Source organism: Enhydra lutris, unplaced genomic scaffold (genome assembly GCF_002288905.1).
Source record: "Enhydra lutris kenyoni isolate GAN:26980312 unplaced genomic scaffold, ASM228890v2 scaffoldscaffold36, whole genome shotgun sequence".
NCBI classification, from domain to species: Eukaryota; Metazoa; Chordata; class Mammalia; order Carnivora; family Mustelidae; genus Enhydra; species Enhydra lutris.
The window spans coordinates 8359498-8384375 of NW_019154120.1; the positions used below are offsets into that span (position 1 = coordinate 8359498).

At 38.4% G+C, this 24878-nt stretch overlaps 1 protein-coding gene across 1 annotated transcript in view; it reads right to left on the reverse strand.

Moving 5' to 3' along the window:
- LOC111154265 (docking protein 6) overlaps positions 1-24878 on the reverse strand; it is a 373118-nt gene that overhangs the window by 250726 nt on the left and 97514 nt on the right. The window contains exon 2 of the mRNA XM_022513774.1: positions 11057-11164. Coding sequence (XP_022369482.1) covers positions 11057-11164 — 108 coding nt within the window. The remainder of the gene's footprint in view (positions 1-11056; positions 11165-24878) is intronic.

The window sequence follows — 24878 nt, forward strand, 5'->3', positions numbered from 1 at the left end:
GTAAATAGGTCCTGGGGAGTAAGGAAAGGAAAAAAAAAAAAAAAAAAAGAAACAAAGAAAAAAATAAGTGAAACTATCAATCTTTGCATGCAATCATTACTGACATATAAACACTAACAGAGTCAACAGAAAAATACACTATTAGAAGCAACAAAAGCATTCAACAATATTGTTAAATTATAGTAAACACACACACACACAAAACCCCAACAGGATTTCTCTTCTAATAATCATTAATTAGAAATTAAAGTAAAATAATACCTTCACAAGAACAAGAAAAATTATGAACTATCAAGGGATTTTGTTGGAGAAAAATGTAAAAAAAGAGAAGCTGAGGGGCGCCTGGGTGGCTCAGTTGGTTGGGCAACTGCCTTCGGCTCAGGTCATGATCCCGGACTTCCGGGATCTAGTCTCGCATCAGGCTCCCAGCTCTTTGGGGAGTCTGCTTCCCCCTCTGACCTTCTCCTCTCTCATGCTCTCTCTCACTCATTCTCTCTCAAATAAATAAATAAAATCTTTAAAAAAAAAAAAAAGAGAAGCTGAATAAAAAGAGAACATTACATGTTTTGAGACAATTTGCCAGAGTAACATCAGAGAATGAGAACTGAGTGTAGGGGGAGCGAATGTCTCACCAAATGTCCCACGGTGTGACACCATGGTAATCTAGAACAAGAGCCATGCTAGCGCTAGGACAAACAAGCAGCAAGGAACAGAGAAATCAGAGGAAAATGCGCATGTCATGTATGCTGCCATCATAACTGAAAAGATAGAAAGTTTAATAGATGGACTAGTGAAAGCTCACCCCCAACTATTTCTACAAATGGAATTCTTAATTCCATATCCAAATCTGGATACTGGATAGATGAAAGGCAAAAATATTGAAGGCAAAACTATAATGCTAACTGAATAAAATGGAGGATAACATATCTTTGTGATGAAAAGATTTCTTAAGGAAGGGACCAAATGAAGCCCAAATTGAAAACATCCAAATTTGCAAATCTTGGTTTCATGAAGGGCTCCATAAAGTCACAGACTGATAACAGAGGTGAGAAATTATTTACAATGTCTAATAGTAAAGCAATCTAATATTTAGAATAGACAAAGAAACATTACAAAACAGCAAGAAAAATGCAGGAACTCTGGTAGGAAAGTGGACGAAGGATAGGACTGGGGAATTCCTGGAAGAATAAACCCCGAAAGCAAACAGGCAGAGGGAGAATTTTTCAATTAATTGGACATAGGAAAATGCATGTTAAAACACAACTGCTTATCACTTTACACACACAAGATGTGGAGAAGTCAGTAAATAATGGAAAGTATCAATAAGAATGTGAGAATACAGAGCCCTCACACACCCTGTGCATGTGAAGAATGGAGATGCATTCTGGAAAGTCATCTGGCAGTACATATTTAAGTATTCATGTATCCTTAACACAACGATCTCATTCTTTTTATATATCCCAGAAAATTTCTCACATTGGGTCATAAAAACACAGTACAAAAATCTTAATTACTGTACTGTTTGAGATAATGAGAAGTTCTAGCAATCTAGTTTCTGTCACTAGGAAAATGGAAAAGTAAAATATAATGGATGCAAACTATAGGGTACCATGTAGCAGTCAGAAGCAACCGGCAAATGGACACATAGAAATGCAGGTGGGTCTTAAAAGCCATAGTGCAGCACGAATAAAAATAAGAAACATGGAAAGTTATAACACAACAGTACATAAGGGAATTAACAATGCAGTACATGTTCAAGAAATCAACATTTATAAGAATTTATACACATTTATAAGAATCCTACAGTTTCCCATCATACTTATGATGATTATCTACAGAGGAGGGGGAATAAAGAGGGTTTAGGATGGGAATAAGATAAATGGTCAAATATTACAGAAAGGTATGATGATCGCAGCCATCAAGTAATACAACAAACTCAATCTGCAACTGAGTTCAACTATACCTGGAACAGAAAGGAAAAGGAGGGAGGGAGAGAAGGAAGAAGATACACACCCACCCTACCACCCCCACAAAAAAAAAGTCAACTGAATGATGTGTGAAATTCTAGTGAGTCAACCACTATTAACAATTACATGCCTATTACAATTTACCCGTGCTCTGAATTAGTCTTCAGCCTGGCTGTCTCTGGCTTGGTATATGATACCACTTAACATAACTAATGGGCCTAATTATGTTCCTCTAATAACGGACACAGAGTGGAAAAGAGTATTGGTATGATCATCAATATACATCATTCCAAAGAATATAAAAAAGCTGAAGGAGATTAGGGTTACTTTCCTAAGCTTATGACCTATTCTAGGTGTGACCCATTAGCTAACTACTAATCATGTAGCTAAGATTTTTCTATAGACTTAGAGCATCTAGACATAATATCCAACATTATTATTTTTTTAAGAAAATTTTAAAAAATATATAGTTTCAAGTAATAGAAGAACCCAATTAACGGTGATTGAAATCTGGGGGATGTAATAGTGGCCTCTGGGCCAAATGTGGTCTATCACCTATTTATGTAAATAAAGTCTTATCAGAATAAAACTATAACCATTTGTTTACACATTGTCTCTGGCTATTTAAGGTACTATTAAGGGCAGAGTTGAAGAATTGCAACAGAGACCTTAGGATCTGTAAAGCCTAAAATTTTTGCTATCTGGCCCTTCACAGATAAAGGTTTGCTGGACACTGATTTGAACAAGCAGGACCTATTTTTTTCACATTAAGAACTCTGAAGTAGGCAGTTATTAGTGTTGGTCCAGTGGTTTGATGACATTAGAGGAAGCATCTCAAGCCCAAATATTTGTCCTTCTCTTCTCATTTCTCTTATGCCCATCTCCTCCTGGGCACAGAATGGCTGTTGCATTTCTAACCATCATGCTTTCCATTTAGGGAAAAGGAATAAGGGATATTGCTGGCCCTATCAGAACCCCAAAATCCTTTCTATCCCTTCTGGCAGGCTTAAATTTACATTTCATAGCCAGAAATGTACTTGTCTAACTGCAGGAAGTGTAAAAAAGTGATCAAAGTGTAAAAAAGTGATCTCTAGGGTGGAGATGGGAAAGGAAGAAGTGAATTACACAGATGGGTGTCGAATTAGCAGTTAATTAAATGAAACCCCACGCGTGAAATGTCCAAGTCGCATCATGCTTCTCTTCAAATACAACGTCTTTAATGGACAGACCTCCTACACACCATGAGGGAAAAAATGGCTGTCTCACTCTACCAGCCTAAAAGAATTCCTTCCCAAATTAAAAAATAACCCAGAAATTAAAAAAAAAAAAAAAAAAAACACAAAAAAAACCCCTGAAAATTTAAATGATACACCACTGAAGTTAGATCACAACACAATGACTCTCGGTATACCTGACCTAGTCATGGGAACTTTTTAAAAGTAAGGTTTTTTCCTCCAGCTGGTCACAGAAGACAAGGCAGAGAGTCAAAGCTGGAAAAAGTGTGTGATGCCCGTGCTGTACTGGAGAGGGAAAGAGCCGAGCACGTCAAGGACTCCAGGTAGCTTCCCATGCTGAGAGCGGCCCCTTCGTGGAGCCAGCAAGTCTCACAGCTCTGGGGAACTAAAATCACCAACTGCATCAGGAACTTTGAAGCAGACTCTTCTCTAGAGCCATGAGATAACTCAGTGCAACTAACTTCAGGCCCTTGAAATCCCCAGCAGAGAAACCAGCCATACTGCAGTGAGCTCAGAAACATGCGTTTTTCGAACTCCTGAAATTGTGGTAATTTGTTACACAACAACAGAAAATGAAAACTGTCCTATAATTATTGTTAGTGACGGAACTGCAACCTTCAGTAATAATGATGGGTCTAACCACATTGGTTTATTTGCAAAATGGAACAGGAATAAAAGAAAAGTTGACCTTTTGGACCACTTTCAGAGCTGGCTGTACTAGCTCTAAGACCAGGAGAATATCATGGTAGCTCCAAGCTTACATCAAGACAATCCTCTCACGAAAGGATAGAAAGGATTAGTGGGAAATTCCAGGCTACTGCAAATCAGGCTAAAATTTAATTTTCTAGTACACTGCGTCTGTAATACGATTAACTTGATTAAAAGATAGATGAGAGAAAAGGAGAAGTAGGAGAAAATAGTTGTATTTTTAAGCAAACATGATCTCTCTTTCTCATTTTTTGACTCAAAACAAAAACAGAACTAAACAAAACAAGCAAACAAGCAAAATTATACTTCCCTAATTCCACCATTTCTGCCAGAGGTCACATGATGTGCGACGATGACAGCTGAGTGGAACAAATGCACCAGTTATCATCAAAACTGATGACTCCACTGAATCTCAAAACCCATAGTTCCCTAAATTAAGACACTGTTCTCTAATCAAAATCAATTTAGTGGCTGCTACTGATTTTTAATCTTGGATTGTTGATGGCAAATTCAAATTCTATCTCGGTTTTTGTGTAGAAATATTAGCTGTATAAAGGCTTTAATATTTTAAAATATTATATAAATTAAGTAAATATGAAACAGCATTGCCATTTATAAAAGAAAAGTTTCTAGATAGATATTTATGGTAAGGTAAAAGTATTAAGAGAATAAATTCTCATGGAAATATTTTTCAAATTGTATATCGTAAATGAATATGCATTCATTATTTGTGGAATAATGTAATTTTCCATTAATGACAGAAAAACAATTTATCCTCAGGAACATTATGCAATAAGCATGTCTCCGGTTGCATCTGTCAGATACTGCACAATTAGCCAGACGCTGGGGAAAAGAGATTTTTAAAATCCCAAATGCACTGACGGTATTCTGAAATAGTAAAGAGCGTTGGATCTACATCCATTAAATAAATATCAAAATGCTTCACAAATGAAGGAAATAGTCATCATGGGGTTGTGCTATTGAAGAGTCCTTCTCAAATTACTATCTGATTTACCACATAAAATGACATGCTTGAAATTACAAGTTACTTTATCATGCAAATTGGTCTCAAAATTGTTCTAAAGTTAGTATGAGTTATTTCCCTGGTTTCATAGATGCAAAATCTGAGGCAGAAATGACTTGTACAACCATAGTTGTTTTATGGGCCACGTAGTACCTCACGTGAAATTTTATCCTCTCACTTTGTGAGCTATGCTATTACTTGCATTTTACAGATAGCAGAGTGAGAGAAAGATATTTTTTAACTCATATTACCATTTTTTCTGATGTAGTACCATTATGGATGATTGCTTCTCAAACAATTGGATTAGTTTCAAAAAGTCAGATAAAGACAATAATTTTTCTAATATTAATTATACTTCTATATACTCTAAGTCAAGCCCAGATTGGCCTTACAGATGTTTTCTAAGAGTGTGATGCCTATTTCTTACTGAACAGATATCTGTTATGGAGCAATAGGTTATCAACAAAAATTCTGATTGCCGAGTGATCTGTTTTCTGTGGCATCCTGAAACTGCACGGAGTGATTCTTATTGGAGATATCGTAGCTGTTGTAAAATTGTAATGGACCTTGATTCAAATATGACAAAGATGAAGTCTAACTCAGGAAGTTCCCAATTGTCTTGCAATCACAACTTTGCTGATGCCCTCCGGTTGCGGGTCTTATCGCCTGATCTCTCTCGCCCATCTCTGGCTTTAGAACTGCCCGTCCTCACATCCCACCCATCTCTGGCAGAGACACCACACAGGGGTGTGTTGTGAGCATTTTACCCCTTCTTTTCATTCTACACAAAAACTAACTTTTCATATTCCATTTCTTTGAATCTTTTCTGAGTCATTAGCATGTGATCAGATACTATGACTAAAGCAATAAATAAATGATTGTGGGTTGACGTGTGACTGTCCTAGGAACCAATGTGTGTGTTAACAGGAGCTTATACTAAAAATTAAAAAACAAAAACAAAAACAAAAACAAAAAAAAACCCTGAGGCCTCTTCAAGATAAAAGATTATTACAGATAGATGAATAAATGAATGAATGAAGAATGAATGAACAAAAAAATGAATGATACCCTAATGTGAATGATTATCACTCTGGGACCTTCCAGCAGACATTTTAAGAGACACCAAACCTGTGAACACTCTTCACATCATACCAAGTTTGTGCTCATCTAAGTAGAGAGCCACTGGAATCAAAATGAAAGTGCAACATTACACACTGTTCATATGTGCTGTTTATACACAAACCCATGGTTTTGCTCCTAGCTTTACGGATATGCTCTATTTCCAGGTGGCTGTTTTTCATAAGGATGTCTTCATCTTTTCCCCAAGTTTCTCAGATGTTTGCTTTACATAAAGATAAATACCGACAACTCCAAAAATGAGTAAAACGGATAGAACAAAATGATGTTTTCAATGTCAGGTTGCAGGGGATTTAGAAATAAGATTGGTCCCAATACAGACATTGCTTTTCTCGCTCATGTAGTCCTCATCCTAGGAAATTCACACCGTTCCATCTTCATTCACCCTTCTCAGGGATTTTATTTATACTTTCCTCCCTACAGACAGCACTCATATTTATTTTATTAAAATTTCTATGAACTGTTTCTTTTTCATCTGCTTAGAAAATTAAGGAAAATTTATTAGCTGATTCTATGTAAATTGCTCTGGTTCAGTTTTCATTGAGGATAAATTTGTTTTGAATATCTGTTATGACAATTATATACAGCTACATTTTCAACCCTAATACATTTTTAATAACTTCCTTCAGCAGCTAGTGATTTGAATTTCAAATTTCTTTCTACCAAGAGGTAAAAAAAAAAAAAGTATATACCATGTTATAGCTGTTTCATATAAAAATTGATTTATGCATCAAGATCTCTCTCACAGTAAACATATCAAATGTCTAAATGGGACCATTAATACTCATAAGCCTTACAATATGTATGTTCCAGATAGAGCACAGCACAAAGTTAAAGGTGGCAAAGAAATAATTCTGTCCTTAGCTATTGTTCATAAGTCTCTCACTAAGGCTGGACACATTTCACTCATTTGATAGATTATTTTGATTTATTGCTATTGAGCGCTATAGCAAATTTTCGGGTGTATCAAGACAACTGAATAATCACAAGTTAAAATATTTAATAATTAATAAATAGAACAATTGGGGAAATCCAGACTAGCCTATTTTAAGATATCTTGAAAATGAAGATGATTTTTTTTTTCCAATTCTGGGGTTCCAAGATTTGAACTGAACATGAACTGCTCAAAGGAAAAAAGATTTTAAATAGGTCAGCCTTTTCATAAAGAGATCTCCCTTTACTCACCTGTCAGAGAGAGCTGAGAAACTTACAGCTTTCCTCAAAAAAAGGATTCATGGAAGAAGGCATGGGAAGTGATGGTTCACACTTTGATTTTGCAGAAACAAAAGTCTACACCAGGATAAAATATCACGAACATTTGTGACTGCTATTTTGCCTCGATGGCTGGTTTTTAGGGTTGGGACAAATTAACGCCATCTGACCTCTGGGGTGGCATGTTTATAGGGACGGGCAGCCTCAGGGACGAGGAAGACACACAGCCTCTAATGTTCTGTCATCTCTTCTCTTCTTTTTCCTTTTCAAATGTCAGTATTCTTCATACTTTTCTCTTTTGGTAACATAAACAATTCTCTCTCTAGAATTGTTAAAACTTTCAGTTGGGAAGTTCCAGTTAAACAGTCTCAATAATTACTATAAATTTTACTGTTTGGTATTTTAGCATTTATTCCACTTGCATTTCCTTTTAAGTGCCATTTTTAATAATTTTCTATCATTTTTGGATTGACTCATTTTGAGTCAAATGTCAGCTTTTTTGATTTGATTTATAACTCTTGATAAACTTAGAATTGAAATTAGTTTATCAAAAACACCCTGAATGTCACTATAAGGCTGGTACCAAATCCCACGACTTTTAGAGGAAAACGTTTTCCTTTGCACTGATCAAGCTCTCAGAGAGGCATTGATATACACCCACCTTCACATCACCATTCAGTAGATCTCCTGTGCATCTGCTTAAGTCTGCTGCGGTTCTAACTGCTGAATGAAAACATCTATCTGAATGTACCGTAAAGAAACCTAATCTCACGTGCCAAGAATGCCTCCTTCTTTCCCAGGGAGAACTGCCCCTCCACAGCGGGTCCCTGTCTCTGTAACCGCAGGACCACCCCTCTATCACCCGGTCTGGAAAACACAGCGGCTCCTACTCCTTCCTCTTCCATTTCTTCTATATCCAATCAGTGAAGGCTTGTGATGTTTTGCTCAAAACTTGCTCTCCTCATCTTCCTTCCTTCATGGATTACACCACCCTCTTCTCTGTTGCTCAGACCCAAACGCAGGAACCTCCATGAGTCCTACCTGCCTTTCACTAACACCTCACATCTAATCCCAAAGTACATCCTGTCAGTGCTCACCGACCATATCCGGAAGGCATCCTTCTCCCTCCAACACTAACATCTTCACCCAAGTCACCATCACACCTAGCCTGGACTCAAAACGGCTAATGTTTACTGCCATTTACTAGATGCCAAGTAAGTAGTTATGTACTTAGCTATACAGTTTAATTCATTAATAAGAGCTTGTTATATTTAATCTCATTATATTCCTATAGTACTATTTCATCCCCTACAATAATCTTTTTTGCATCATAATCTGTTAAATTATTACGATCTTTATCTGCCAGAGGAGGCAAATTAAGTACATGGAAATTAAACAGCCTATGCAAGTACACACAGCTCTTAAAGATGGATGCTGGATTCCAGAGCCTACAATCCTACCCACTGTGCAACGTTAAGATGTTTTTTATTCCAGCTCTACGACTGAGATATAACTGGCATATAACATTATGTAAGTTTAAGGTATACAAAGTGATCTTTTGATACATGTGTACATTCTGAAATGATTACTAAAACAAGGTTAGTTAGCATCTCCATCAGCACCGGTTAGAGGGTAAGATGAGTAAGTTCCGGAAATCTAACGTATGGGATGGTAACTGTGGTTCATGGTACTGTGTGATTTACTTGAAAGTTGATAAGAGAGTCCATCTCAAATGTTCTCACCACACACGCACTAAAGTGATTAAGATTCTTGGTCTTTCTCAACAATCTATTTGTCCGGATGATCTTTTTCCTTCTTGAGGATTGTGCCTGAGTCATGAGTGCCCGGCCAGCCTCCAGCCAGCATCCACCACTGACCAGCGGGCAGGGGTTCTGCCTAGGAATCCAGAGTAAACAGTGTGCTCAGTTTTTCCAAAATTTTACCCAAAAACTAAAGTCACAGACTCATATTTCACCACTTTGCAGTTTTTCATCAAATCAGGTTTAAAAATATTGCCATGATCATAACCATAATACAAAACACCAGTGAACCTTTAGAACTTCCTGCACTTTTTCATATAATTACAGTAGGCACCACTGAGCTGCTTGGTCTTTGACAGTCTATCTCAAACAGTCGTCAGAAGAGACAGGTACTATAACACGTACTCATGAGAAAATCAAACTTCCATGAGCCAGTAAGTGGCTAGATAGGAACTTGAACTTGGATTCTCTGAGAGTAAGTCTACATTAATATAGAGAATACCTCATAAAGAGTTAAAGAAATTCAAATGCTAAGCCCTCATATAGAGCTCCGAATATAATAGAAATGATTGCTAGATATTTGTGTAATAGAATTAGTTAGGAAATATTGTAGAAAAATCTACTTTCTAAAATAAACTTTATTTTGGAGAGCACTTTTCAGTCCACAGCCCTACTGAGCAGAAGGTACAGAGATTTCCCTCCCCTGTCAGCCTCCACACACGCACAGTTCCCCCATCACCCACATCCCACAGCAGAGCTGGACATTTGCTACAGCTCATGAGTCCACTTTGACACAGCATAATCACCCAACGTCCGTATTTTACAGTAAGGTTCACTCTCGGTGTCATACATTCTACGGGTCTGGACAAATGTCTGATGACATACATCCACCACGATGGTGTCGTAAAGGATAGTTTCACTGACCTCAAAATCCTCTGTGCTGTATCTGTTATCGATCCCACCCCCCAGCCCCAGGCAAGCACTCTGTTTTGTTTTGTTTTTTAAGATTTTATTTATTTATTAGAGAGAGAGATCACAAGTGGGCAGAGTAGCAGGCAGAAAGACAGGAGGAAGCAGGCTCCCTGCTGAGCAGAGAGCCCGATGAGGGGCTCGATCCCAGGACCCTGAGATCATGACCTGAGCCAAAGGCAGAGGCTTAACCCACTGAGCCACCCAGGCGCCCCAGGAAGCACTCTGTTTTTAATAAAAGGAGGAATACACATAAAATGCGTATCACATAAAATAAACCCCACAAAATCATTATGTTATTCACGGTAACTTACTCTGTATTACCAACCGTGAGGAATTAGATTCTTTACTGAGCTCACTGAGGCATGGTCAACAAACCATCCTACCAGTTCACAATTCTGAGTTCTGACCATGAATTCTCCACATGATTATAAAATACTTAACTGTATTTTGGTATTATTACCAAAGACGATTTAGGCAGCATACTTAACATCATTGTGGGGTATTTCCTACATACTTTCCATCCTTAGTAAACTGATTCATGAGAATGAATCAAAATTCATAGACGGTATGGCTACCTCCTACACGTCAGCCTATCTGATGACCCTTTCTCGTTAGAGCTATAAACAGCAACTACTGTGCACATTAGCAGAGTCATTAGCACAGCTAACACCAGCCTCCAAAGTTTTACCTCCTAAATATTGCCCACAGTTTAAATCAAAGTAACAAATGCACAAGTAACCTGAACAGAGGGAAATCGTCTACTCAGCACGTTGGGAAATGATGTGGCTGAATTATGAGTCATCTCATTTCGCAAAGTAGCAATAAAAATGAGTCCTTCATTTTGCTGAGGTACCACTGGCATTTACAGCAGATGATTAAAATAAAGGAGAAAAATAACTTTTGCATTTCATCAAAACAGGGACATTTTATACTGGTCATGCAGTTTTGCCCCTGAGGATTTCATCGATCAAAAGAAATGTCTTCACGAGTTGTTGCCAAGGGTCTGCTTATTCCCTAGTGATTCCGAACACTGTGGCTTACCTTATGGAAGTTTCTGAAATACGCTGCCTTTTCATCCGGAAATTTTTCTAGCCTTCTGGGTCCTTTACTAGAAGCCTTCTTGAAAACCAACCAGCATCGTCTGAAAATCTGAAAGCAAATGAAGGATCTGATTATCGATCTTTTTGCATGAGTTTTGTAATGCCAGGAATTTATTTATCCAACTAATCCACTGGAAAGAAATTTTTTAAAAATGTATTTAGAGAGAGAACAGTTTTTGAGTCCTAACCAGGTTATTCATTAAAATTACAGCAAACTTTTAAGAACACAATATTTAATATAAAAGTGACTTTTTTTTGGTACAAAGATTTTATCTTATGAGGTTTTCAATGTGCTGGCTTCAATGGTCTTTAATTTAATTAAATCATCTGGTATCGATACCATATAAAATATTCATCTCAGCATGCCGGTGACAAGGCAATTCTCTGTTTTCCATGATAATGCAGTCATAACTTGTAAGATTAAGCATTTTCATAATGCTCAATTTTCTATCTTTCAAAAATCACCACTTCTAAAGATTAACTTATCTTGTAGGATTAATTTACTTTAAAAGACCCAAAGCTCATATGTTAATTTAGAAAGCAGGAAGATAAGTGCTTTTATAATAGAAACATCTGCCTTACCCTTTTATACTTTACAGTAACTAGCATTTGTTGAATGCTTATTTATATGGACTACATCTAAACATTTATATGCACATTTGATCTTCATACCTACAACATGGGGTAGTTTATCTCCAATTTAGGATAAAAACAGTGTGACAGTGTCAGGATTTGCACACACCTCTGTCTGAGCACATATCTCTTCAGTAAAAAAGCAGGACCACCAATTACACACACACACACACACACACACACACACACAAACCATCATTCCTGGACTCTGCCCCTGTTTCATAGGACCAATTAGTATCAGACTTTGAACTTGGCCTCTCTGTCAACCTCCCTCCCCAAGTACATTTAAGGCAAAGTAATAAAATGAGTCTCATCTCAGTCATTGGAGAGGTTTAGAAATGCAAATTGGCCACAATTTAAGATTTTTAACATGTAGCACAGTTTTGCCAGAGTCTACATTCTCTATAGCCATTAATAAATGCACTGAGGGAAGACAAAACTGCAAAGTTGCTATATTGTGTTTCTTCCTTCCCTCTCTTCCTCTTTCTCCCCTCCTCCCCTTTCCTCTTGTGTTCTTTCTTTCTTTCTTTCCTCCTTCCTTCCTGCCCTTTCTTCTTTCCTATCTTCCTTCTTTCCTTCCTTCCCCCTCTTTCCTCTCTTTCTCTCCCTCTCCCTCCCTTCCTTCTTTTCTCTTTCTTTCTTTTCTAATACTAGCCAGATAATATAATTTCTTATAGAAATTATAATTTCGATAATATAATTTCTAAAATATAATTTCATTGTTCATTACTCACTAGAAGACAGTGCTTCCCATATGAAAAGGAACTCTTAGAATAGTTACATAGGAGACCTTTCATAAAAGCATTACGAACAGAGTAACAACGCACACACTTTCACTTTACACTTGCTGCCTCTCTTAGCTCCTTTCCTATTACCTTCGAAAAGCCTCTAAAGGATAACCTTGAGCTCTGCGTCAGGTCTGTGCGTCTCTCCTTCTCTACCTGGATAGAGATGCACCTCCTCCGTGATGGGATTCCTAACCATACACCTGGAAATAGGGTGTTAGATTACACCCCTCCTCCAGGTCTGCTGGTGTCCTTCCTCCACACTTGTATTTAGCTCATTATGTTACTTTTTGACCCCTTATTGGTCTCCACCCCCACAGTAAAATACTCTTTAAAAAACATGTGAATACTGATTATAATATAATATCAGCTTATGGTTTGCTTGGCTTTGACTCAATTCTACATGGGTTTATTTAGCATTATAGATTCTGCTTTTAAACTTTAAAAAGGTATTTATATTTTAAGTAAATTTAAGGTAATAAATGTAGAAAAAGAAAACATGTAAGAAAAGGCAGTTTGTACAGTGGAAAATGAATAAAGCTTTGTGTTAGTTTGCAAATTTGGGAGTTCCCTGGGTGAGGTCTGAAACTGGCCCCTTTACACAGAGGGCAAGGAGATACCCAAGACTGAGACGGGCCACCCCAGGCTGGTGAGCGGCAAGTTCAACGAGCAAGGGAACTCCCATACAAGACTTGTCTTGGGCGGCCACAAGACAAGCACAGCTCAGCAGCCCCCACTCTGCCCCTCCTGTCAAATCTTAAAATGCCATAGAGAAGCCTTAACAGGGTTCAGTCACTTTCAGTCCAGATGATCTCAACAACACATTGCTCTCCCAAGACCGTGGGCTTGAAAGGGCTCTGCCTACAGGCAGGGTGGGCGGAAGGTATCCTCCAAGGATGGGGACGGGTGAGGTCCAGCTCTCAGGTCAGCTGGTGACAATAAAGTCCTCGCAATGACCTTGCCTGGCATTTCGGAATCCAACAGATGGGTTTACATCATGGCTTTGCCGTTTACTAGCTGTGCAACCTGAGACAAACTACTTAATGTCTCATGGAGAAGGGTACCTCACTGGACAGAAGGAAGAGTCAACAGGATGGGCCCACATCCTAGTGCACGGCAGGCTCTCCACATGGGCAGCTCCTTTCTCGGGCTCCTTTAACTTACAAAGTAGGTGCAGTTTGCCACACATGACAAAGTCATACGTAAGGACACTTTTTTGCTAAGGACATACAATTCTAACAAAATTCAAATCCAGAATATTCAGACCCAAATATTCCGCAGTCAGAACAATTATAACACCATATAAGAATTTTAAAAAATAAAAATAAATACATTGATGATCTTTGAAACTCGGACTGTGGAACCAGGACTTGGAATTGCAGCTCTGCCCTTTGTGAGAGCCATGTGGCTCCGGGCAAGTCACTGCATCTCTGAGCATGTATACTTCTCTTAGCTGGTGGAAAATAATGCCTATATCATAGGATTGTTGTGACAGTGAATAGAAATAAAATGTTCACAGCTCATGGCTTTGTAAGGCTATAGAGGAGTCATGCACTAACAGACGGTAGTACAGTGCAAAACAGATAACGTGCTCTTAGAGGTAGACTTTGTTTAGCACACCCATAGCCATTGTGGATATTTACATATATTGTAAAAATCATTGCTTCTACCAACATATTTTAAAGGTTTCAAATAATTCCAATAATTATGGGGATTATGTTATACACACTATTTACAGACAAACTGTCTAAATACTCTTGAATGAAAGCGAGTTCCTGTTAATTTCACAATGGTTTGGATATGGCTGGTCGCATTGATTAATATGCAGCTGAAAAACAGAAAAAGTGCACGAGTTTACTCTCTTTCTAAAATTATTCCTTTCACAATACAGTGTGAATTAATTTTTGCCCAGGATGAATCATTTCACGCAGTCATTAGTGTAAATCCTACGCAGTGGAATTGAGGGTATTCTATTGCAATGCCCAAGAATACAGAGTACAGTTTTTTAGCTAGCATATCTTGATTTTCAGTGCACATTCTGCTATATTTCAAATGCTTTGTCTTGAAGAAGTTATTTTAACTTCTCTAAAACCCAACTTCTTCTTCTATAAATTCAGATCAATATACCTTATGAAGTTGCTATTTGAGGATTTAATAAGATAGCTCACAGAAAGTATCTACAATATGTGTTTAAAGCTCAGTCCTCACACTATTATCTGAAACTCTTGGGTTCTGAACACTGCTATGGATTAAACTGCGTCCCTCCTAACCTCTCATGTTGCATTCTTTACCCCCAGTGTGATGGTATTTGGAGATGGGGACTTCTGGAATGTAATTAGGTTTAGATAAGGCCATGAGGGTAGACCCCTCAGGACGGGATAAGTGATCTTGTAAGAAGAAACCCCACAGAGCTTGTTCTGTCTCTCTCTGTGCTCCCACACACACAGTGAGCTAGTGGCCATCCGCAAGACAGAAAGAGGGCTTGCTTAAGAACCTGACCATGCTGGCACCTTGAATTTGGACTTCTAGCCTCCGGAACTATGAGAAAATAAATGTCTGTTGTTTGAGCCACTTAGTCTGTGGTATTTTGTGATGGCGGCCCAAGCTGACCAAGACAGACCCTTTTAGATTTTGTTATTATTAGCCAAAAGGGTGGTGGTTGGTAATGGATGTAGTTGCAGTGGTAGCAATATTTTAGAAGTGAAAACAAGTTACATGAATCAGACTAGAAATTTGAGGGATTGGAGCAGATAAATAAAAGTATCATTTGCAAAGTGGGATGTATATAGATTTTCAATATTTATCTCTTTTTTGTTATTGGATTTAGAATCCTAGCTGAAGTAGGAAGACTTTCTTTGACTGGACTTGAGACCAGATCCCTGGTAATATGGTTTCTGTTTGTTCCTACAGAAGAATGCTTTCCTCTATATGCTTTGCACTTTATTGCCCATAGCTCAGGAACCATGACATGGCATGATGATGTCAAACGAAGCCTTATGATATTCATGGAATTACAGAAACACACTCACTGACTGTAATGCCCATCTTGTGTGACTACAGTTATTTTCTATTAAAATGTCAAAATGAGTTAAATATAAGTTGGAAAGCATAAATGTTTCCACTTTGGCACTCAGTGTTACAATGGAATACATCTGATAATGGGTAATAAAGAAAAAAGAGTGGGTATTTTCATTAATATATTATCTATTTGCTATTACATTAAGAAAGGCAACCACATAAAGATAAAAATTGTTGAAGACTTGATTTAATGGAATGTTTACCAAGCAGAGGGCCTTAAATTACTAGTTTCTTATTCTGGAATAATGTTAGATTCATAAAACAGTTGCTAAAATGGTGCAGTGTTCCTAAATAGACTTTACCCAGCTACCTCTAATATTCACATTCTATATAACCATGGTACATTTTTCAAAACTACGAAATTAACATTGGTATAATATTATTACATAAAGAGTTTATTTAAAAATTGCTAGTGTTTCCACCAATATCTTCTTCTGTTTGGGGATCCAAGGGATCCAATCCAGGACACCACATTAAATTTAGGTGTCCTGTATCGTTGGACCCCTCTGATCTCTGATAGTTTCCTAGTCTTTTCTGTTTTTTGTTCGTTTGCTGTTCCTGATCTCAACAGTTTTGAAGACAACTGACCAGGTATTTTGCAGTATGAAAATTAATACACAAAAATCTCACTTAAAATAGGAGTCAGGAGGCCACAAGGGGGAGCTCTCACCCACTACCACTCTTGGTCAGTAACAGACCTCACAGGAAGAGAAGCACCACTGGGGAAGTCCAACACTGCTTTACCACTCCAACAGGAGGATGGAACATTTCCTTCCTTGCCTGGCAATTCCACCCATGAAAAACTGTCATCAACCTGGACCGTTCTCACCTTCCTCCGGTGGGCTTTTGATCAAAACAAGCCCTTTTTCTTTCTAAAGCAATGTCCCTCCCCTTTGCAGTTGGACTTGCCTGCGGCTTTCGCTAAAGCTCGCTTATCCTGACTTGCAAATCTTCTGCTATTCCCAAATAAACTCATCTGCTGGTAAAATAACTGGATGTCTTACTTTTAACGTGGACAGCGACATATCTGCAGATTTGCACCTGTGGTGAAGTTGAATTTAAAAACAACAAAAAACAAAACAAAACAAAAAACAAAACAAAAACCTCTTTTAAAATGAAGTCAAAGGCCAGAAGGGGAAGCTCTCACACGCTACCACTGAATAAGAAGAAACACCTTGCATTCCCGGTAGGAAGATGCCTGTACTTCAGTAACCCCCAGCAGAGGAAAGGAAGATTTTCTCCTTGCCTGGCAACAGCCCAGCCAGTGACAGAGGTCACAACTCAGCCAATAAAGAGCCACTATGCTCTGAACTCTAGTTTACTCCAAAGGACTTGTTCATTATAACAGCCCCTCCCAACAGTCCCTTTTCCTCTTCCAACTAGGTGTTCCTCTCCTTTGTTCTCTGGACTCGCCTGTGGTTCACTGCAGCTTGCTTGGCTCAAATTGCAATTCCTCTGCTATTCCCAAATAAACCTATTTTGCTGGTAAAATAACTGGCTGTTTCATTTTCCAGGTCCACAGTACAAAGTTCCTCAATTTATGTTTGTCTCAGTAAGTTATTCTTGATATTTCAGCAGTCTAATGAAAATCTCACAGTAAAGGGATTAAAACAAATAGTTCACTGGGAAAAATAATATAAAAGCATCATAGCTATTTGGACTAGTTAAATTCTGATTAGAGAGCTAGTTGAATTTTTAAACTTAAAGTAGTAAAAGAATAATTTAATAAATGTTAATAAAGGCAGAGATTTTCATTTTATATTCTTGTTTGATGTAGATTTTCAAAATGTTTTGCTTTGTCATCAGAGTAAATAATGAAAAGGGCGCTGGTGCTGAGACTCTGCACGTATCACTCCGTGTCAACGTGAAGTCAAATTCAGCATGAATCAGCATTCTGAAAACAACCTTCATGCTAGCAGCATAAATAAGTAGAAGCATGAGGAAATCACTTCTTTGTTACTGTTCATCGAACAGGATTTTAATAGTGTACTATGTTCTGCTTTAGGACCTAGAAGTGATGCCCTATATAATAAGTTTGTTGGGGAAATTCCAGGGAAGAGCAGCAAAAGGGACTGCTTGAGCCCAGGAAATCACTCCTCTGAGGGAAAAATAAATAAATAAATAAATAAATAAATAGGTTTTATTTTGCTTGTAAATGAAAGACACGAATTCTTCCAGTACATCAGATAAATGAAATTAGGTACCTTATTTTTATTTTTGTCCCACGAGACAAAATAAATAAATGCCCTTCATTAAGCAGTATGTGGGAGCGGGTGGCGCAGTCTCTTCTGCCTGGCTCTTCAAGGACATCGAAAGATGCAGGGACCATTTGGCTGGTTAGCAACAGAACTTACTGCTTGCAAGAGAACGCACTTTCCTCCTGTCCTGTCCCTTAGCTGATGACCCTCTTGCCTGTCCCCATCATGGCTCAGGAAGGTGTCTCACCGTCTCCTTAGGGACTGACTGATTTCACCTTCTCTTTCAGAGTTATCTCCGAAACATGCCAGTTGTCTCACCAAACAAGCTTCAAGGTACTCTTCAAGTTTTCATTCTAGAAAATTCCACGCTGTTGCCAGGACTCCAAAAATCCCCACGATCCCCAGATCCCCAGCCTCAGCGTGAATGTGCCTGCCAGCTTGCCGTAATTAAATACCCTCTTAATTCCTTTCTTTTTGTTTTTTTAAGACATCTATTTACTTATTTGACAGAGAGAGAGAGAGCACAAGCAGGCGGAACAGGGGAGGGAGAGGGAGAAGCAGGCTCCCTATAGAGCAGGGAGCCGGATGTGGGGCTAGATCCCAGGAACCTGGGATCATGACACGAACCAAAGGCAGTCGCTTAACCGACTGAGACACTCAGGTGCTACCCCCTCCCTTAATTCCTTTCTGTCTGATGGAAACCCTTTCACCTCACAGCAAACTCTTTTCCTCACTGCTTTCTCTCCTCAAGGTGATTTTACACAAAGGACGTCCTTTTTCCAGTTGGGACTCACTGTGAAGTGAATGGCAATTTCTTGGCTTTAGTTCATAGCCATAACTATGTTATTTAGCTAGGACTCATTCACGAGCTCTACCTTCACCAGAGGTCTGATATAATGGACCTTTCCATCATGTTGACCTAAAGGAAGGATTTCTGATTGTAGGCACTGTTAAACCTGAGGGTCCACTGCACTAAGGAAGTCCCCAAAGCTTCATCTCTGGAAATTTTAAAGCATATAGAAGTAGGTGGTGTACCTGGGAGCAGCTCATATTTGAATTCCCTTCTTAAAGTAAGATACCATATGAACGATAACTTGGAATATAGAATTCAATTATTTATTTCTAACTTGTATCAGATGAACAAGTAAGCAAAAACAAACAAGCAAAGCCCAAGCAGAATTAGTCACTGTGGGCTTATGTTATGAGCAGCTGCAAGTACATGGTCCTGGGTCTCTGTCCTCCCACAAAATATGTAAGTACCGGTGAAAGGTACAGTTTGTTTTTGTAAAAAGTAGTTACTACACAGCCCAATGCTGTGATGCACTGATAACGTCAGCTTTGGCTTTCACTTCAATATAGAAATGAACTTTGGCATCTTTCGATTTAATTTCTGTTAAATATACACCAATACCAGAATCACTCCCAACCATTCATTCAAAAAATATCGGACAGCTTGGCGGTTTGCAGATACCATTGTAAAAACAAACAAACAAACAAACAAACAACAACCACCACCAGGTTTCTGTCCTTACAGAAACAAAGCTCCCGTTTCATGGAACTTTCATCCCAATGGATAGACAGGCGATAGCACATTTGTAAGCCGTTTTTCCAATAGGGCCGAGTGCTGTGGAGGGAATCACAGCACAGGGCTGGTGAGCTGCCCATTCCGTCCTAGAGGAAGGAAGAGGAGTGACAGGGACATTTGGGGACAGAGCGCATCAGACAGAGGGACTGGAGACACAAATCCCAGATGTGGGAGCTTGCCTGAACTACTCCTGGAACTGCAGGAAGGCCGGTACGGAGCACAGTGCACCAGAGCAAGGCTGGTAGGGGCTCAGAGCAGAAAGATAAAGATATGGGAGGGCCGGGCCAGGTAAGCATCTTGGCGAGACTACAGCCAGATTCAGAACGTGAAGCAGTATCAGCTCTTCAGTGGGTTAAGTAAACTGAAACCTAAGCAATTTTAGGATTCTTAGAGTAAGAAGAAGTTACGAATGAAATCAATTTCGAAAGTCACTGTATAGGGCCAAGACTACGCAGGCCAGTCGGGTGACGGGTGTTCCGGGTTGACTTCTATTAAATGCCTCGATTTTCTAAGCTCCCCGTCTTCTCTAAACGGTAAGACTTGGGGCTGTCGTTGCACTGTCCGTGTTCTGTGGCTTTTGCTGCCCCACACTGGGAGTGCAGACCGCTAGAATTCAATCGGCCCGTTGTGGGTCCTCCTCTGCTTCCACTTACAGCTCTGGAATACTTCAGTCCGCTGAGTTCTCTGCAATAAATGCAATGGTCTCTGATAAATGTAAAACCCAGATGTTTTTCTCTTCCTCGGTACTTATTCGAAATACTCAAGGGTGTCTGGGAGGCTCTGTCCATGAAGCCTCCACTTTCGGCTCAGGTCACGATCCCAGAGTCCAGGGATCGAGCCCCGCAGCAGGCTCCCTGCTCAGTGAGGAGTCTGCTTCTTCCTCGGCCTCTCACCCCACCCTTGTGGACTCTCTCTCTCTCAAATAAATAACATCTTAAAGAAAGAAAGAAAGAAAGAAAGAAAGAAAGAAAGAAAGAAAGAAAGAAAGAAAGAGAAAGAAAGGAAGGAAGAAAGAAATATTTAAGAGTACCAGAGATGGGGGAAAAAACCAAGGAAGCCAAAGGTGACTATAAAGGTGTCATAAGGGACCCCAAACAGTCCACAGTGTAAAAAGGCAGAAAGGCAGATTATTGCTGGGGATGTGGAATGTATATGGATTTTCTTAAATATTCCACAAGCCTAAATACATTTTTTTTTAAAAATCTAGTAACTTAATTTAGCAGAAAACTAACTAATACTTCATAAGGTGTAAGAATCCCTGTCACTAATTCAAGGGTTTAAAGTGTTCTAAAAATATTTTTACTGTCCATTTCTGTTTCAGGTTTAACTATAACTGAAAAAAGCAGATACAGAAGTGAGACCTTGAAGATGAGAGGACACAGAGGCATACCGTCATTTCGCATATGGCTGTCCATTTATATTTATACATACATGCATATATATGTACAACTATTTGATTTTTAAAATTTCAGTTTATGCAAGTATATAAATAATATACATAAATATATATGCATCTATCCCTGTGTAAAAACATTTATTTATAAATCACAGGACCAAAAAATTAAAAACTTTCCTTTTTCTTTGGGGCATAATTTAAGCTCATCTTTATGAGAAAGTTCTCACGAACTCTGTGAGGGAAGAGCTCTGCATCATTCACAGTATCTACTATAATATATGAACACTGCTGTATTAACCCTGAGATGATGTTTAAAGAGAATATCAAAATCTTGATTTTTCTCATTTCATGTAGTTGAAATGACGAAAATGAATGTGTTAGTATTTTCTGTTCTATTATCTCATTTCCACTTTATCGAAATTACCCCCAAAACAATCATGAAATTCACAAGGGCGAATGCCGATTCCCCAGTTCTCACCAGTGGCAATCTGTGAGGGAGCCAAATGTTTTCTGTTTTTCACCTGAATACAAAAAGTTCTCTTGACTGTGTCTGTCTACCAGGCCATCGATGAAATACCAGGAGAGAATACACACACAGTTTAGAGTCCCAGCCAGACTGTAAGGCTTCACGGCAGTCGCAAGTTTTAGGTTGAGCATGTGAAATTGTCATCGTTATCAAAGAATGAAAGTGAGCTGTACGTCAGACCTGCTGAGCACTACCCCAGGCGGGTGGCAGTTTTGGGAAACAGTCAGCACTGGAAGGATTCTCACAGGGATACTTTTGCAGCTCCCCCTTTCCAACAGCCCAACCCAGACATGACAGAGAACAAAAATCCTTTCCCTTTGCTCTGCATTGCCAGGAAACAGTCACGTGTTCTGAGTTTTAGTTCCTCCAAAATCAGAATATTCTTTGGCTTTCTCTCAATGTGTGCTATTTGAAATTCATGGTGTTTTATTTTCCTTAGGCAGTTGTATAGGCAGAACTCAATAATCAGTGTGAAAGTGGTATTCTACAAACAACCAGTTTGTTTTTATTTTATCGACCCAGTTAGTATAGGGGTCAGTCACGCCAAGAGTTTTGGGATCACAGCTTCAAACGGATACTTTGACCGGTAAGTAAAAGTCAAATGTCCAAATCAAAGCTGAACATATTTCCTCTTCATTTTACTTCTCCTGGGTTTCTTATTTCCTCCCTTTGTGAAGCATATTTTCAGTCACACAAGCTTCAAATCCTGGTGTTGCCATTGACTTCCCTTCCTTTGTCTAAACCATTCCCAAATCTATGGGCAAACCCAGAAGAGAAATGCCCCTGTGATACTGTGAGAATGACTTGAATTGAGGAAAAACAAAACAAAACAAAACAAAACAAAACAAAATGCATCTAGGAAAGAAATAAAGACTAAAAATAAAAATGGCAGAGGTCTTTAAAAATCAGAAGGAGCTTTCTTTTTCCTAATTGCTTTAATTCAGTTTAGTTAACATATACTATATTACTACTTTTAGGAACAGAATTTAGTGATTCATCAGTTGCATACAACACCCAGTGCCCATTCCATCAAGTGCTCTCCTTAATGCCCATCCCCCAGTTACCCCATCCCCCAGTTACCCTCCCCTCCCCTCCAACAACCCTGTTTGTTTCCTGGAGTTCAGCATCTCTTATAGTTTGCCTCCCTATTCATCTTATTTTATTTTTCCTTCCCATCTCCATTACGCTCATCTGTTTTGTTTCTTAAATTCCACACATGAATGAAATCATATGGCATCTGTCTTTCTCTGACTGACTTATTTTGCTCAGCATACCTCTGATGGAGCTCTCATTGGCTGCAGCAGAAAACCGGAACCAGTGATCAGTTTATTAAGGGAGCAGTATTATGGAAATAATATTTAAAGAATACTAGACCAGCAGCAGGGTTAACGACGACTATGACAACACAAAAATGTCCTCAGGTAATTAGTATATTCCCACCAGAGAGAAAGATTAGAATTCAGCCAAGGTTGAAGACGGTGAGGACAAAGATGAGCCCAAGACGAAAAACATGACAGGGGAAATTTATAGCTTCATAATCAACTCAGTATGAGTGTGTGTGGGGGGAAGGGGGTGATGGATTAAAGCTACATCTAAATGTTCATACCTTCATGAATGATGGCATTCATTCAGTAAGTGGTGGTATTTACTGAATTGTCAGAAAAACCTGAGAAATGGCTTTAGTTGTAGGTTTATTGAGTTTGATAGGACATTTAAACGTTTGCATTATGAAAATTGTTCTCGGTAAAGTTATAAACTGCAGTCTCCGTGTAGAATGGATGCTTTCCAGTCCACCTCACATCAACTATATCCTCCTCATGAAAACATTGTCTTACTTCAGTTTCTTGATATAAATTTGCAGACTCATCCAATGTTGGTTCCTTGCCTGCTACTCAACATTTAGTGCTTTTTCGCTTTAAAACTATAAAGTTTACTATATTTAAAGTATCAAATCAGCAAACATGTTTCCACCACTTCTGTTTCAAATTGGTGTATCAAGTTGGCTTAAGTCTACACACCTTTTGAATTTTCTTGAATGAAGTACATCAAACTAAAATGGAATTATTCAAAGCATCTAATAATCCATTGCTCTTTAAATGTAATGATAATATTCAGGTGTTTGTCTCAAATAAGGGACTTATACTATGGTTTTGACTGATGAGAGTTTTCTGGTAATAAACCTGATTTTAACCAAAGTTCCTGGTCTTATTTCAATGGGCCATAAAAAGATGATAGATTTGATAATTTATTTAAGGAATTACAAAAAATATCAATTACAAGTAAAGTTTTATAATGATCTAAAAGAAATTATAGAGCTTATAGGGTCTGTAGTTACTAAATTGAAATTCTTTTTTAATATATATACTGCATACCATATCTTGTCCTAAAGTTACTGTACATCCTTCCAATCAAAGACTTCCATCTAATCCAAATATATTTAACACACTTTCATGCCTGAATTAGCACTATCAGTTAATTTTCAAATTTTAAATTTTGCACCAATAGTATAAAACATCGCATATAATGTTACAAAACCTAATTTTTACTTCCAATTATATAACTGAAATTTATTCATGCTGATATGCTGTACTTTTTTTTTCCTTTTTGCTTACTGATTTGTAGGAATTTAAAAACGTATTTTAATTTTTAAAGTCCTTTATCAGGTAAATGAGTTGGAAACACATTTTGTAGCTTGACTTTTCACCAACACAGTAAAATTTGTCTATTACTTCCTTTACAGCAGTATGTTTATAACTTCTGTTTATTAACAGAAATGCATAATCCCCCTACATTTGTGTGGTTACTGACACATTTGAATTTTTCACCATCTCATTTTTTTGTTTCCCATTTTAATACTTTACTCGTTTCCTACTTTGTAATGGATTAGTAAAATTTCTTAGCATGCCTCCCCCTCTTACCTTTAACAGCCTTGGAAACTTTTTTCATCCCACTCCATACAATTATCCAACTAGTAGACAAATACATTTAATCACTCATGCGTAACATCTCTCCCTCGTTTTTCATCTTCTCTACCAAAAACCAACGGTATCTCAATTTAAGAAGTACTGCTCCAGTAGCCTCCCATCTGATTCCTGTCTTCACATTGCTTTATTCCACTACAACTTACAGACTACTGCATAGCAAATGTCTTAAAGCACAGCTCTGGCCATATATCTCTTTGGACCAAAAAACAAATACACAACAATGAATCTTTCAATGCTTCACCGTTGCCCACTGCTTATAAGAGAAATCTTGAATTCTGAGGCTTGCCAACAAGAACGTTCATGAACTAATCACAGAGTCTACTGAAACACTTGTCAATTCTCCCATTAGACCCTCTCCTTAAGGGTGCCTGGGTGACTCAGTCAGTTAAGCTTCTGCCCTCAGTGTGAGGTATGATCCTGGGGTTCTGGATTGAGCCCCACACTGGCTTTCCTCCTCAGTAGAGAGTCTGCTTCTCTCTCTCCCTCTGCCTCCTTCCCCCTGGCTCGTGCTTTTTGTCTCTCTCTCAAATAAACAAATAAAATCTTTAAAAAAAAAATCCTCTCTTTACGTTGCACTG